The following is a 15,540-nucleotide window of genomic DNA, read 5'->3' on the forward strand; positions in this document are numbered from 1 at the left end:
CTGGGCATAGTCCCTAAATCAACACTGTGACCATGGCTAAGCCAACAGAGCAATATTATGCATAGCAAATCTCACCAGGTGAAACATATTTTTTCCCATGTCATTGGTTTTGTAAATACTTCCATGGCACACGTTGATCACCATGAAAATCCCTAGGCATTGCTAAATTGGGCGGTCTCCACTTAATCTAAAAATGCTCCTCTTTTAATGTCTTTTCTTCTCACGCCTCTTTTGTCTCAGTATGCTGATCTTCCATGAAAATCCCTAGGCATTGCTAAATTGGGCGGTCTCCACTTAATCTAAAAATGCTCCTCTTTTAATGTCTTTTCTTCTCACGCCTCTTTTGTCTCAGTATGCTGATCTTCCAAGATTCACAGCCTAGGCCACAAAGACCACAGCAGCTCCCTGTAAGTGCCCCAACCTACCAAATCAAACTGCAGTCTTATAAGTAAGTAAGCTTACTGACTTATAAATAGACAAGTTGGCTAGGAGGTATCCAGGGGTCTGCCCTCATGGGGAATTTGCTGCAAAGTGGGAGAATTTCGAAGTCGTTGGTGGCAGATGATGTTGTGGCCAATCTGCTGCCACCCCGGAGATTTCCAGTGGAAAAGCCGGATTTTCTGAGACTTCTACTCTGTTTTGTTTTTTTTAATTTGGGTTCTCTGTGCTTCTGGTGCTCCGTGCCCCTATCCTCAGCATTTACTTTGGAATGATAGTCCTGCCCAGGGATGTGTCTTTCACCTGGCCATGACCTCACTGAGCCTTCCCAGCCTTCAGAATCATCCTGCACTCCCATTTTGCCAGCAATTAGCCTCCGTGATGATGTGCTTCTCTGATGTTTGCATTACTTTGCTTCTCCATTGTTGTGTTAAATCACATCTCCGATATTATATAAAGTCACTTCTTTGATGTTATGCAAAGTCGCTTCTCCGATCTGCAGCGGTCTCTGGAGCCTGTAATTGCAAGCAGGGAGAAAGGGCCCAGAGAAGGAGAAAGGCGTGCATGCACATGTGTGTGTCTAAGCAATAACTCTGTAATAGTTTGCGAGAATGGGGAGAAATTGGGGGTATGCTCTCAGGGGGATCCTTCATATACTGCACTCGAGAACCAGGAATTTTGGCTTTTCAAGACAAAAGTGCGCACATGGGGATAAATGGGGTGGGAACAATAACTCCATGGCAGATTGCTAGAATGTGGCGAAACTGGGGGTGGGGTGGGATGCTCTCAAGGGAGCCTTCAGATGCTGCACTTGAGGACTGGGGAGTTTGCTTCCTTCAGGGAAATCTGCACACATGGGGGGAAAATTAGTTGCTCTCCATTCATAATAATGTAGTAGCAGGGGGGAGCCTGGACATGGGCTGGGAAACAAGCCTCCCTCATTGGTTGAGCTACCCATGCCAATTTGATGATGTTCAGTTCTACTCCTCCCTGCCGATCCAGGAGCATGTTCCTTTCAAGTGCTGTGTGACCCTTGAAAAATGGATTTTAAAGCTATGGTACACTCATCTTATCTTGCTTCATTTGGCCCCGACAGACCAAAGCAGATTCCATGAAAACTCAAATAATACACAACGCAGTTCTTATTCCGTTGTCACAGAAATCCCCCCTCCGTGAGTCCTCCCCTTCCCATCCAGTCACTGGCTGTCATTAACAGCATAGAAATTCAAGGTGTGATGACTGTGATCTTCATAAACATTATGGAGGAAAGGGAGAAAACTAGATTAAGGGGATACAGTTTTGATTAAAGTCTTGTCTCGTCCATAACACTTAGATTTATCTTTTTTCACTCTTAAGTTGAAAAAATAAGAGATTCAGGTTGCAATCCAATACCCACTTATGTGGGAGTAAGTCCCATTGAACTCAGTGGGGTTTATTTCTGAGTAGACATGTTGTTATAGGATTGCACTGTTGGATGAGTATTTTTTTAAATTAACTTCTAGGCCAGAGCCTCTCAGCTTGCCACTTGAAACAATAGCCTGGGTTGCTTATTGCGAGCAGTTTTACTCCTAAGTACTCCAAACCATTGTTTCAAGTGGTATGTTTGCTGGGAGCAATGTTACTCCCACAATGTCTTTCTACATGTTGACGAATATTACTTCTTTAATGAAATACTCCTAATGAGGGGCCTCTCCTCACAGAGGCAACTGACAGATGTCTGTTCATGACAATGAGATTTTCAGCCTCCCACAGGTCCTTAGATACTGTTCCTCATTAAAAAGAAAGAAAGAAAAGAGACAGGGTCTGAAGGACCTGAGGGATACAGAGTTAACACCACTTTTTTGTTACAGCAGGTATTTAATATAGCCTAGGTGGTTATGAAGAAATTCTGAGTTTGCTGGTAATAAATAAACTAGAAAAATGGCCAAAGGATCAGTAACACAAAGATGATTCAAACGGTAAAGAGAGAGAGAGACAGAAAGCGGCTACATTTGGATGATCACAGCAAGGAAATAAGCCATTGTGGCCGCTCCCCCTGCCCCTGTGCATGCTGCATGGCCAACTGCCATTTGCATTATTCTCCACGCTGCAGCATGGGTTGGCGTGTCATCCAAACCTGGCATGAGGTGCGGGGGATCATACCCACCCTACAACCTCTACTGCATGTTGGGGGTTGTAGGGTGGGTACAATGCTGCCCTGCCGGATTCAGACAACACACCAACCTGTGCTGCAGCGTGGGGAATAATGCAAATAGCTGTCGCGTGCACGACATGTGTGTGCGCGTGTGTGTGCGGGGAGGGGGGGACCAACCATGATGGCTTATTCCCCTGCTCTGGTCGTCCAAACCCAGTCAGAGAAACAAACAGCAGGGGCGTAATTTGTGTATTATGAAATGCAACACATACATTTGATTTATTTGCAGTATTTTTACTCTGCTGTTCAGCCAATAAAAGGCTTCCAGAGCGGTTTACAAAGAATAATAGTGAGATAGTCCCTGCCCTCAAACTTTTCTGTACCAGACCTTTCTCCAAAAAGATGGATTCCAGGGTGTTATACATAAAACTTAACTGTCAATGCAATACTAAAACCAGAATATAAATTAAGCATCATTGCCAACAAAACTGAGAGACCATAAAAAGGAAGCCATCCATCCAGTGAAAACCAATCGGTTAATACAATCAGTTCAAAATATCTGGGCAGATAAAAATGTCTTGATCTGCTGCCGAAAAGCATCAGTGTCCATGCCAGTTGTACCTCCCGCTGGAGAGCATTCCCAGAGATGGGGCGCCACCACAGAAAGGGCCTCTCCTTCATGGATGAATAATGCAGTTCTCCTACAGATGGAACTCAGAGAAGGGCTTCATATGATTATTTTAATGCACAGATAGGTTGGTATGGGAGGAGGCACTTTGGGTCTCAAGGGCTTTAAAGTGAAGCACCAGCACCTTGAATTGGGCTCAGAAGCTGCCCCCCGCAATTGGTGTAGTATGGCCCCGCATACACAAACCACTCAGAATTCTATCAGCTGAATTTGCACTAGTTGAAGCTCCCAAGCCATCTTCAGGGGAATTCCGATGCATAATGCTTTACAGTAATCTAACCTGGCTGGAAGTCCCTGTAGCATGAATCACTGTAGTTATCTGTATTCAAGAAAGGCCTCAACTAGCAAACTGCATGCATCTGTTATAAAGCACTTTGAGCCACCAAGGCCACCTGGGTCTTTACTGATAATGTTGAAGGAAGGAAAACTCGCAAGCTGCACACCTGCTCCTTCAGGGGGAGTGAACCCCACACAGAACAGGCCACAGACCGTTTTTTCAGACCCAGGAACCACCTACTCACACTGCTGCCAACTTGTCAGAATTCAGCTTCAGTTTATTGGCCTTCATTCAGCCCATTGCTGAGTTCAGACAGCAATTCAATATTTCCACAGCCTCACCTGAATCAGATGATGAAAAGAAACAGAGCTGACATCTCAACCCCAACTCTCAGATGACCTTACCAGCAGCTTCATATAGATGCTAAAGAACATGGTAGATAGGATGGAGCCTTATGGGCCTTTGCAATACATACGATCTTTAGAGCCCAGCAAGGATTTCTTAAGCAATCATCTCACAGCCTCCTTCTCCTTCACTTCCTCTCTCAATGAGGCATAATAACCTCTGATATAAAGTGATGCTTTATGATGACATCTTTATTATCTGGATTCATGGACTTCAATTCCTTTCATCCCACCATCAACTTGAGCCTAGACCAGTCCACACAATATGTTCACTTTCAGGACACTACTGGCATTTATACACCATCTTATATCCCGCTGCAGCACATACTTACATGCTTCCACCCAGAACACACCACAAAACCCACGGTCCTCAGCCAAGCCCTATGATACCACCATATCTGTTCAGACTTGTCAGACAGAGACTCACAGCTTGCAGATTTACATCAGGCTTTCCTCAGACTACAATACCCACCCCAAAAAATGAAAGAAACTACAACAGATCAACAGATAGACAGGAATAATCTACTACAAGACAGATCCAGGACAACAGAACACTACTTGTCACTTATAGTTCCCAGGTAAAACCACTCAAATGTATCATCAGTGATCTACAGCCCATCCTAAACAATAACATTTTCCTTTCACAGGCTTTGGGTGGTAAGTCTGTACTTGCTTACAGACAGGTCCTCACCAGTGACAATGGAATTCATAACAAACAGACAGAGAAACCAGGCCCTGTGGCAGACCCAGATGCCTGCTCTGTATTGTCTATTACAGGACCTAATGTGATCTACAACATCAGGGGTTCATAATCTATTCTTCTTCCAGTGCCACCATTTGCCACCAGCATCCTTCTGCATTTTACATAGGACAAACAGCTCAGTCTCTGCACAACAGAATAAATGGATATGAAACTCAACACCAGAAATGGCAATATTAAAAAAACAGTGGGGGTAAGCCTCCTGGAACATTCTGTCACAGACTGGCCATTATTGCGAAAAATAATCAATGGTGAGAAATAGATCTACACCTTTTCATCATGATACAAAGACAGATTGACATTGATCATATGAGGCTGATCAGGGGAATGATAATAACCTTGGAAAGCTTCAAAGGGATAGGGAAATCGATGTTCACAGCTCTAAAAACAGCTTGCCGTCTTCCTTGTGGAAGAAAAAAACCAGTGCAGCATTCTCATTTTTATTGTCTTTGCAAACAAGTTCTAGCAATCAACCTGATAGAATATCTGCTAACCAACCATTCCTTCGTTACTGATAGAATATTATGACTGCTGGCCAACCATTCCTTCGTTAAGCAGATTGCTTGCAGCTCAGAATGGTCAACTGAGGACAGCTAATTGTTAAGTGATGGTCTCCCGATAGCTGGAGATATGTCTTGCAAGGAGACAGCCATGCGGAAAACTTGGGATATTGTGGTGCATGCATGCACACACACATACACATGCACTCAAACAAACACACACACACATACACACACACCAGTGAAGGAAAGGGAGCAGATGTATAATGTGTATGAGGAAATACAATTTTGCTGTTTGGAACAGAGGTAGAAGCAAAGGTAAAAGCAGACAGAGTGGTTGGTGAGAGAGCTTCCTTATATGTCTAACAACTGCGAAAGAAAACAGGAAAACAGGGATGAGGAACCTGTACCTCAGATGACTCCACCCTCAAGATGACTCCAACCCCCATAAGCCCCAGCCAACATGGGCAGTGGTTAGGGATGATGGGGGTTGTAGTCTAGCAGAATCTGAAGAGCCACAAGTTGCCCACCACTGTAGGTAGCTATAGACCCTGATGTGGCTAGCATTAAGAATGATCACAATTGTGGCAATATATGCAGAAATGAATTCTTTCATTCAGTGCCATTAATATGAAAAGAACTGCTGTGAAACATGGCTAGTCAATGGGACAGTAAGGTGAACAGACACATGACTAATCCATTATCTCCTTTCAAATGATATTTTACATTTGGGCTATCATTTTAAAATCTCATATGCTTGGAAATATGCCAATCTTCAGGCACTTTAGAGATATGGTATCTTTGCTAGGAGAAGCTGCTGCCACCCATTTCAACTGGAAGTCAACATCTCTGTGAGTCATAACTGAATGCACTATTGAGAACGCTTCTCATTTATAACATTGTTCAGAGAAGCACCATTTTAAAGCCAGATAAAATAAAATTATGGACTGTATTAAGGTAAGGCCAAGGTCTGATCTTGCATACACTGGGCTGAGTAATGCATGTAACTGGGTGAATTAAAATTTAATATAGTGCATACAGCTCTGTGTTCTGCAGATAATTTTAGCAATGGCTTATGAAAGCAAAAGCAAACCACCTAATCTGCCTTTTATGCATCATGCCTATTTATGTACCACAGCCCAGTCTTCCCCAACTTGGTCCTCAACAGACGGGGGTAGGGGTTATGGGAGTTGCAGTCCAACACATCAGATTGGGCACCAGATTGGGAAAGGCTGAAATGGCCTTTACTTCCTTACAGATTGAGTTTTCTTTCAAACACGTCAAGTGTATAAGGTGTAGTTTCTGTAGTCACAATGCCAAATTGACAGGAGAAACTGGATGTGTTGCCAGTGGGGCAGAGTGGATATACAGCTGGACTTGTCCCTCAGCAATAAACCTTCAGGTCAGTTGCTATATCTCAACATAACATACCTCACAAGTTGTGAGGACAAAATAAAAAACACACCCATATATGCCGCTCCAGACTTCTTAGATAAAAGGCAGGATACCAATGTCTAGAATATGAGAATTAAATCCCCAGGAGTCCTTAAAAATGAAGCTACAGTAGCCCTATCCTTCCACTCCCAGTAATTATCTTATGGTGCAATCGTACGCATGTTTAGACAGAAAAAAGGCCTACAACTACCAGCATGCCCCAGCCAGCATGGCCACCCTTGTATCCCTCATGTCATTGCCTGCAATATCAATGCACAGAAAACCAAAAGGATTCTCCCCCCCCCAACCCCCCACGGTATATAAATGCATCCTATGTAATTAAAAGCATAGTCTATATAGCTGGAACTACATCATTTAGAGCCAGTGTGGTGTAGTGGCTAGAGTGTTGGACTGGGAGCCAGGAGATCTGGGTTCTAGTACCCACTCGGCCATGGAAGCTCACTGGGTGACTTTGGGCCAGTCACAGACTCTCAGCCCAACCTACCTCACAGGGTTGTTGTTGTTGTGAGGCTAAAATGGAGAGGAGAAGGATTATGTACACCACCTTTGGCTCCTTGAGGAGGAAAAAAGGCAGGATATAAATGTAATAAATAAATAAATAGATAATTTATACATTGGTGGATATTGCCATAGCTCTGTCTTCCATGGACTCCTTAAAATTGTCACATGATTTATATGAATAACTGCAGGGAACACTCTGTCCCTGTATGAAGAGACCTGGCCAGTGTGTGGTATTTAAATAAGCCACTTTTGCCTGAAGAGGAATAATGACCTTCATATATTCCCTTTTGCTTCCTCTGCCTGCACTGGCATTACTGTTTTTGGGAAGACTTCTTGGCTGTGCTGTGGTGCCTTGTTTTCCTTTGGACAGCCTAGGTTTCTCAATTCTCCTCATCGGGTGCAAACTGGGCCAGAGATTAGGCTGCAAGCCAGGTAACAGTGGGGAAAAGTAGAGGCTTGCCATGGCATGACATGCCTTTCATGGCTGCTGCCCTTATTAGAAATCCTTGTATCATTTAGTACAACAGGATTTGAAGTGATGGGTTGTTTGTAAAAGAAAGAACAGAAAAGGCACTATATAAAGCGATCTGTTGGTCTCACTGAATAATTGTGTGAGCGCCATCACATTTGGCTGGGTTCAATGACTTCTTGTCATGGAGGTATGAATTGCTTCCCACTCAAGCTAATTTAAAATGTTTTCCACAGATAATAAGCTTAAGAACTGAATTGTTAGCTTTAAGATCTGTGTCAAGGGTGGTTTTATAGTTTGCAGAAAAGTAAGCAGTTCCAGGCGATTATTTTTGTGTAGGTTTGATATAACTAACTCTTTAGTTCAGAATAAAATATATCTAGAATCCATGCACAGCATGTGTGTGTGTGTGTATAAGCTTCATACTAAAAATAATAATTCAGAGGTCAAAATTGACTTACTCACGCATGCCATCATTTATAGAAGGGCCATTTGTAATAAATAAAATGAAAGAAAAAGGAATCCAGACAATTCATTTGCAGGTGTGGTGGTCTATTGCTTTTCCATACATTGTATTGGCTGTATCCAATGTTAACCCTACTTAAAGTAGACCAGTGAAATGAATGGGACTTAAGTTAGATGAACATTGGGTACAACCCTATACATCTGCTAGCAAAATAGCCAGCAAGCACATCTTTGACTTTTTGAACCAGAGCTTTTGCTGTGTCCTTCAAAACAATAAATATGGACTCCAAATATTGCCCAGACATAGGCAAAATCCTGCCTCTGCCCAGTAAATGCAGAGGCCAAGGTTCAGCATCCACCCACGCCAGAGTACACTGCTCACATTTGCCTCCATCCATCCATGGCTTCAGAGCATAGCTGTGCCACACCCTGTCTAGCCTGATACAGCAAGGCTCTTGCACCCCACCCAAGCATCCAGCAGACCTGAGCGCTCTTCTGCATGTTGCTTCTACCTTGCATGGAGAAGATATATAGCTTCATCCTGACAGTCTTAATTGTTGGGCTATGATCTATGGGGGAGGGGGCACTAACAGTCCACATCATTGATAGGCCTTCCCATCTGTGCTCCAGGGTACCCATCTTACACTTAGAGGGGCCCACAGAATGATGGGTGAGCATGTGATTAGAACAACAGATTAATTGCACCCCAGTTGATTGTTAGATTTGGACGAGGAAAATCTGCTTTCAGACTCTAGATGTATGTGTGGTCCATCCACACTGCACACTCAAGTGGAGTTGCTGTGAGAGGAGGAAGACATTTCTTGCATCTAATGGCTCTCCTTAGCTGGGCAGATCTTCCCTTTCACCAGAGATCTGTCAGTCTAACATTAAGTGGTCAGCTTTCTGTTGTGCTTAGCTTAGGGAACAGTGCCAATCCAAATACATTTTGCTGCCTGAAGCAGAGCACTAAATGACACCTCCCCGCCCTTGCTAAGGCAGATCATTTTAAAAGTCTCACTGCACAGTTCATAGATCAGTCCTTGCCTTCATCTATCCTCCTAAAGCCACCATCTGAAGTGGCCTTTTCCACCTTGCTGTATGGTAGGGCTGGCCCTGTTAGGGTGGGACCCAATGCAGAAATCCCTTTTACCTTCAGTATGGAGAAATGCAGAAACTAGCCCTTGCAACTCTATGGAGAAGGCCAAACAATGCACAGTGCTAGGAGAAGTGTCATCTTTATTTCCTTCAAAATATATTTCCCTACCACCCCTCTTCCTAGAGGACAATGGCAGTTTTAATTTCCTCTTCCTTTTTAAAATTAGGCATTGCCTATTTGCCTGTAGTTTTATAAAATCAAAAGCCCAGCTTGCATCCTGTTTGTTTTTAATTATGCCCCTGAGGTAGAACTCTTTTCCCAAGGATCTGGATTCTTTAAAGTACATCCTAAAAACATAGCGTTTGCAAAAGATGACTTGTGGAATGTGTGTTTTAAAATGCATTTAGACGTCTTTTAAAACAAGTGATGGCACTTTAGGGAGGCCCAAACTCTGAATGCATAATCAAATAAAGGAAGGCCAAATGTTGAACAAGCCTTTTCACGTAGTGAACAAAAAAAAATTGTATCATGCCCAAACTCTATCTAGTTAATATTTGGAAAACTATTCTGAAGATAAAACACAATGGGGATTACTGAAAAGCACTGTTATTTCCCCCCCTTAGTTGTAACATGAGTGCTGCTATGAAATCACTGTGGGCTGATTCAGCATTCTGTATATTGATATTCAAAAAATGAACACTTGCAAAAGGAATCAAGGAAAGCGCTAGCCACATTTGAATATTATCCTAATGCTGGTACGTGGGCATACTGCTAAGTGTGGAAGCAATAATTCACCATATCATTTGGAACATCTTTCAGGAAATGCCTTATTGAAGACTCTGAAATAGGCTCTGAATCATTAACATTTACTGCTGTCTCCTTCTTCCACATTGAAACAAACCATGAAGCCAGCTAGAATTGTGTTTTCACAGGAGACACTCAATTTGTGTGCCATGTGTGAATGGCATTACTATGAAATAGACATCTAATGTTCACTCTAGCTGATGGATCAATTGACACACAAACCAATTCAAGGCTTGGTGTGCATGTGAGACCAAAACTCTTGAATTCTGGTAAATAAATATATCAGCTCCTCTGGGGGTAAAAAACAATCAAGAAAAAAGAGGCTTCTAGTAAACCCTGAGTGACCACTGGACTGGTGCCAATGGGTTTTTTTTCTCAGCTTAATTGGCATTCAGATGATAATTGTCAAGGGGGATTGTAGCATGAGAGGGAAGGGTTAACTTTTTCAATCCAACATGCTGCAATCCTCCCCTCCCCCCACAGCCCCACTCTTCCCATGCATGGCAATTAAGCTTAGAAAATTTGTTTTCTATTGGTTTGAGAAGTTCTGGGACAGGGTGCAAATTAACTGAAGACTTTATTTGATTTGGATGAGAAATTGTCTGGCTTGGTCTCCAGTCAAATTTAAATAAATTGTTGTAATTCCTTCTAAATTTGCGCATATAAAGGATCATATGCAGATTTGTGTCCTGGGCCCCAGATCTTTTAGGAGCCTAGCAACATCCGTCACGGGATCTAAAAGTCTTAATATAAATCAATAAATTAGTTGTTTCTTCCAGAAGGTACCAGCCCATCACAACCTGCACCTATTGCATGATGTCTGGAAGCCCTCACCCACAGATGTGCACAAGCCCTGTAGGGTGGTGTAGTACTGCTTGCTCTCCAGGATGGTGGCAAGCACCAGGTAAGAAGCAAGAGCAGCGTCATGCAACCACAAGCACATGGATTCAATCTGTGTCACTGCAATATGCCCCCAGAAAGTAATTGCGAGAGGCTGGGTGGGCTGCGGACATTAAGTCCAAGGGCGAATGGCGGTTTGACATCCACAGGACTGGCCTCTCTGGTCTGCTGGGCCCTCTCACCTTCATCTCCCCCATCTCCTTCGATTCCCTCTCAGAGCCAGTTTTGATCTGGACGTGGGTGATCAGCATTTGATTCCTGCACCTCCTTGGCCTCCTTTAGCCCATCATCCATCTTCTCCATGTCAAGGACCTCCTTCCGTCCAAGGACCAGCTCCCTGGGCAAAAGCATTAGGGTGGGTGTGGAAACTCCTGATTGGGCAGCTCTTTAGATGATGCCATTACTCTCCAGGGTGTCCCCTGCCATTTCCTCCAGTCTATCTCATGTTTTCCCCAAACGCAAAAATGTGGTATTCTTTCCAGCCCACAGAACAGGAGCTCCATGGCCTCCCTGTGAAATTCTCCAATAGCGGAAGAAACCGCTGTGTCTGCCTGCTGTGGGTGCTTGTTTTCAGTTGTTGGGGGCATGGTCAGTATGAAATTTGACAGAAGTGAGGGCAAGAATCACCTGCTGATTGCGTTGGCTGCCTCCACATTTCTCAATTGGAGAAGAGTGTAAAATTCCTCCCTGCAATGGAGACACATCTGATCCCCCACCCTACCAAGCTCAGAAGCAACGTTCTCTGTTGTTTGAGAGCACCCTATTAAGTTCAATGGGGCTTACTCTCAAGTAAGTGTGCTGAGGGTTGCAGACTTACAGCACGATCTTACATTTTATGTCTACTCAGAAATAAGTCTGAGGTTTACTGTGGGCTGCAAGAAAACAGTACAGCAGAAGTTAAGCTACAAAAACAAGACTCCCCCCAGCTCCTTCGCACACATGCCAAGGAGGGAGGAAGGCACTCCCTCAGTTCAAACCACATGGCTGCTGCGTAAAGAAGCCCTTCCTAATCCCGCAAAGAAAGCAGGAAGCTCCGGAAAGGATGTGGGTTTTTGTGGGTTTTTTGCTTAATGCAGAAACACCCAAAGTGGCTAAGTGACATCACTTTGAAGCCACAACAGATGACCATGTTGTGAAGGAAATTAATATCTATCTATCCATTGGGATTATAGACATTTGGCTTTGCAAAGGCTCCCCCATGAAATATGCAGCTCTTTTTGTATTTGTTCAGAAGGAAGTCCAAGGGAGTTCCATAGGGCTCATTCCAAATAAGCACAAAAAAAGGTATTATACATACTACAGTTGCTTCTGGGTTTTTCCTCTAATGGGCTGATAAAGTTATCTGAACTTTTTCCTCTGGTTCTGAGAAGTGAACTCATGTCTTGCTTTTTCTCGCTTTATTATTCTATTCTAGCTAAATAAACTTTTTCTTCACCCATTGGTGTGTTCATTGCCTCTGAATATCCAGAAAGAACAGTTGTCCGTTGACAAAGCAATTGGCAAAACAACCTAACAGAGAATCTCTTATCTGCAGGGGTGACTAATGGAATGCCTGAAATCCTCACAGCAATTTTCTTGAAAACGTACAAAAGTGAATGTTCGAATTGTTTTAAAGATACTCTGGCCAATAGACAAAGACTGCAGGTAGTTGTCCATTGGGGGAAAAATACAAAGCAGCAGTAATAGAATATCCTTTGCTTGGTTACTTGGGAGTATGTCACACTGAACTCTCTGGGCCTTCCTTCCAAATAAACATGCAAAAGAACGGGATGCGCGTCCCCCTTCCATCTTGAGACTGTTGCTAACTTTAGTCGGGGGCTTTTTTTTTTATCACGCCCTCCGACATGGTTTCTCTCTCCGACCGCTCCCCCACCCCCACGTTTGTTTTCCTAAACATACGACCTGACTCGAGTAAAAGTTCTGATGAATCCGAGAACCCTTGCTCGCTACTTTGTGATTTTTAAGTTGATTCCACTAATAATAAAAGTATTGTGCTACTCTTGCTTTTGGATCATGACCTTTAAAGAAGGTACATTCACTATTACCGATAGTCTTTGGAAGCTCACATTCGTAGGAAAGATGCTCTGGCAAAAAGACACGGATGGGCATGGGCGCACAGAGCTAGCGCCGGATTGAAACCAGCCAGCCCGTCTAGCAATAACGAGGCACGCCGCCCCTCCAGACGTCTCGGACTACGAAGCCCATCATCCCCACCCATTGCCCATTCCGGCTGGGGCTGATGGGAGTTGTTGCTGAAAACATCTGGAGGGCGCCAGGTTTGGGAAGCCTGCTTGAAACCAGTCACTCCCTCTTTTCTTTCTCGCACGCCTCGCTCTTTGCAAGGCAGTCTCTCTCTCTCCGCTTCCCTTCCAGGGACTCCGTTTCTACTGTCTCCGCGTTATCAGCGAGGGCACCCGCGCTCAGTTCAGACACTCCTCCCGTGGTCCCCCAATACGCGAGCGCAGGCAGCGCTCCCATCTCAGCCCAGGAGTCCCCTCGTCTCCCGAAAGTGGTTGAGGGAGGGGCACCATCTTTCCCGGCCGACCAAACCTCGCTCTCCTCCTCAGCAGCAGCCCGCGGGGAGCTGCCTGGTTCGGCCTCGGCTGAACGGCAATTGGATCCGTTCCCCCCTTTGTCCTGTCACTCAACCCCGGAGTCGCGTCAGGATTGAACACCGGCGCTGCCACTTATCGGCCGCCTCGTCTCGCCTCGGTCAGACCGCGATTGGGCCCTCCCCCCCCGTCACTCAGGGCCGGCGCTACGTCGGGATTGGGCGGTGGCGCCGTCGCTTTCGCGTCCGAGTTCTGCTGCCCCCTTGTTGTCACGACGCCACTCAGGGCCGGGGCTTCTTCGCGCTGCCTTCGCCGCCGCCGCTGCTGATGTTCTGAGGGAGAGAAGGGAGGGGAGCGGTGGCGGCGGCCGCCCCTGCTGCTGCCGGTGGTGCTTCTCCAGTTTCCTCTCGCCCCCTTTCCCCTCCTCTCGGGCCGGCCCCAGAGTTGGGGGGAAGCGCCTTCTTCGCCATGGCCACCAGCACCACCGGCTCCACGCTGCTGCAGCCTCTCAGCAACGCCGTTCGGCTTCCCATAGACCAGGTGAGGCTCCCAGGCGCCGGCGGCAGGAGCAGCATTGGCAGGGGCAGCAAATAGCAGCCGCCCTTCGGGAAGAGAGCGAATGATTTTTTTTTAAAGGACGTAGCCCCCCATCTTATCCCACCCCATCCCCCTCTCTGCCTCAGCATTCTTGCATTCCGCTTTGGCTTCCACCTTCTCACAACCCCACCCCACCCCACCCCACCCCACGTTACACACTCGGAAGTAACAGATTTTTTTTTTTTTTAATCATTATATATATCCGTGCATCGCTTTCTCTTTCTGTGCTGTGATAGGCACAAAAGGTCTGGAAGGATGTGTGTGTGTGTGTGTGTGTGTGTTGATGAAAGGGAGGTTATGAATTTGCGCACCCACCCTTTTGCATGTGCCATCATATTCTTAGGGTGTGTAGGTGTGGTTGGTTGCCTACCGTTCAGCCCTTTAAAAAAGAAAAGACAAAGCCGCTAGGTAGGCAAAAATCTCTGTGGTAATCCTTTTTTTGTTTTGTTTTGTCCAAGTGTGGATTTCGCTGCCTCAAGGTGTTATTGCGATTCTTTGTTTTTTAAAAAAATGTTTCGGCTACAGGTGCCTTCAGAAGAGTGAGAAACGCTTTAATTGGTATGAACTGTTACATTAGAAGCATGATCAATATGTATGTTATATGTAACTAAGAATTTTCTGAAAGTACTGTAGTTAAATACCTACAGTATTTAACATACAGTGTTGGTGCTGTATGAATGGCAAGTATTTATTTTGCATCTCTGAATACATACAATGCATTGTGATACTTACACAGAAGCAATACAGCATGCACTACTGTCTATATTGTTTCTTGCCAGAAAAGCTGAACCAATACTAGATGACTGTAAAGTTCATATATGTTGCAAATTATCTGTACAGGAGGAAAGTGCATGTTGCCAGTGAGAGAACTGAGGCACACAAATCAAATTACTAACCTGGTACATCTGTTTAGCTCCCCCCCCCCCCATGCAGGAGTATGATTCTTAATCTGCAGGCTGCCCAGTGAACACCTTTACTTATATCTATTCATTTTAAGGGCTTTTTCAAGGTACTACATTTCATTACATAGTGAGTAGATGATGGCTGTGAAAATCTTCTCATTTTTATACGTGTTATACGGTTTTTAAAAAATCACTTCAGGCAGGCTGCAAGGATGTGCTTTTGTTCAGGCAAAGTATGTGGAAAATTACCCCCCATGCTGTGGCTAAGTTAATAACAGGCTCTACCAATACAAAAAAAAAACTTTAAAGAAAATCATTGATGACACTTACTGAAAAGTAGAAGGAATAAGTAGTAGTTTAGGGACATGGACAACTTTCTGTAATAGCTTCTGAGCATAGTTGAATAATTTCTGAGTTTAAGCTATATCAATGCGACTGCAAAAAAAAATTGATGAAATGAGACTGAATCTATTATATATACAACTACCACTTCATTGAGAGGAGCTTGGATGGATCATATCTTAGCATTTGAATACTGATATTTTGATGCTATGGGCTCCCCAATATGTGACACTATGATTCTGTCCTATGCATGAAT

The 15,540-nt window shown here is 44.4% G+C and overlaps 1 protein-coding gene across 2 annotated transcripts in view; it reads left to right on the forward strand.

The window, feature by feature from the left end:
- The first annotated feature begins 13,722 nt into the window (after positions 1–13,722).
- Positions 13,723–15,540, forward strand: part of MBOAT2 (membrane bound glycerophospholipid O-acyltransferase 2) — a 125,184-nt gene continuing 123,366 nt past the window's right edge. For both annotated transcript variants that reach the window (XM_084826683.1, XM_084826684.1), the window contains exon 1: positions 13,723–13,983. In XM_084826683.1, the coding sequence (XP_084682809.1) occupies positions 13,912–13,983 (72 nt within the window). In that variant the 5' untranslated portion in view covers positions 13,723–13,911. The remainder of the gene's footprint in view (positions 13,984–15,540) is intronic.

The sequence above is a fragment of the Heloderma suspectum genome, chromosome 1, assembly GCF_057233095.1.
Source record: "Heloderma suspectum isolate Gila_16-S chromosome 1, 16-S_ref, whole genome shotgun sequence".
Lineage (NCBI taxonomy): Eukaryota > Metazoa > Chordata > Lepidosauria > Squamata > Helodermatidae > Heloderma > Heloderma suspectum.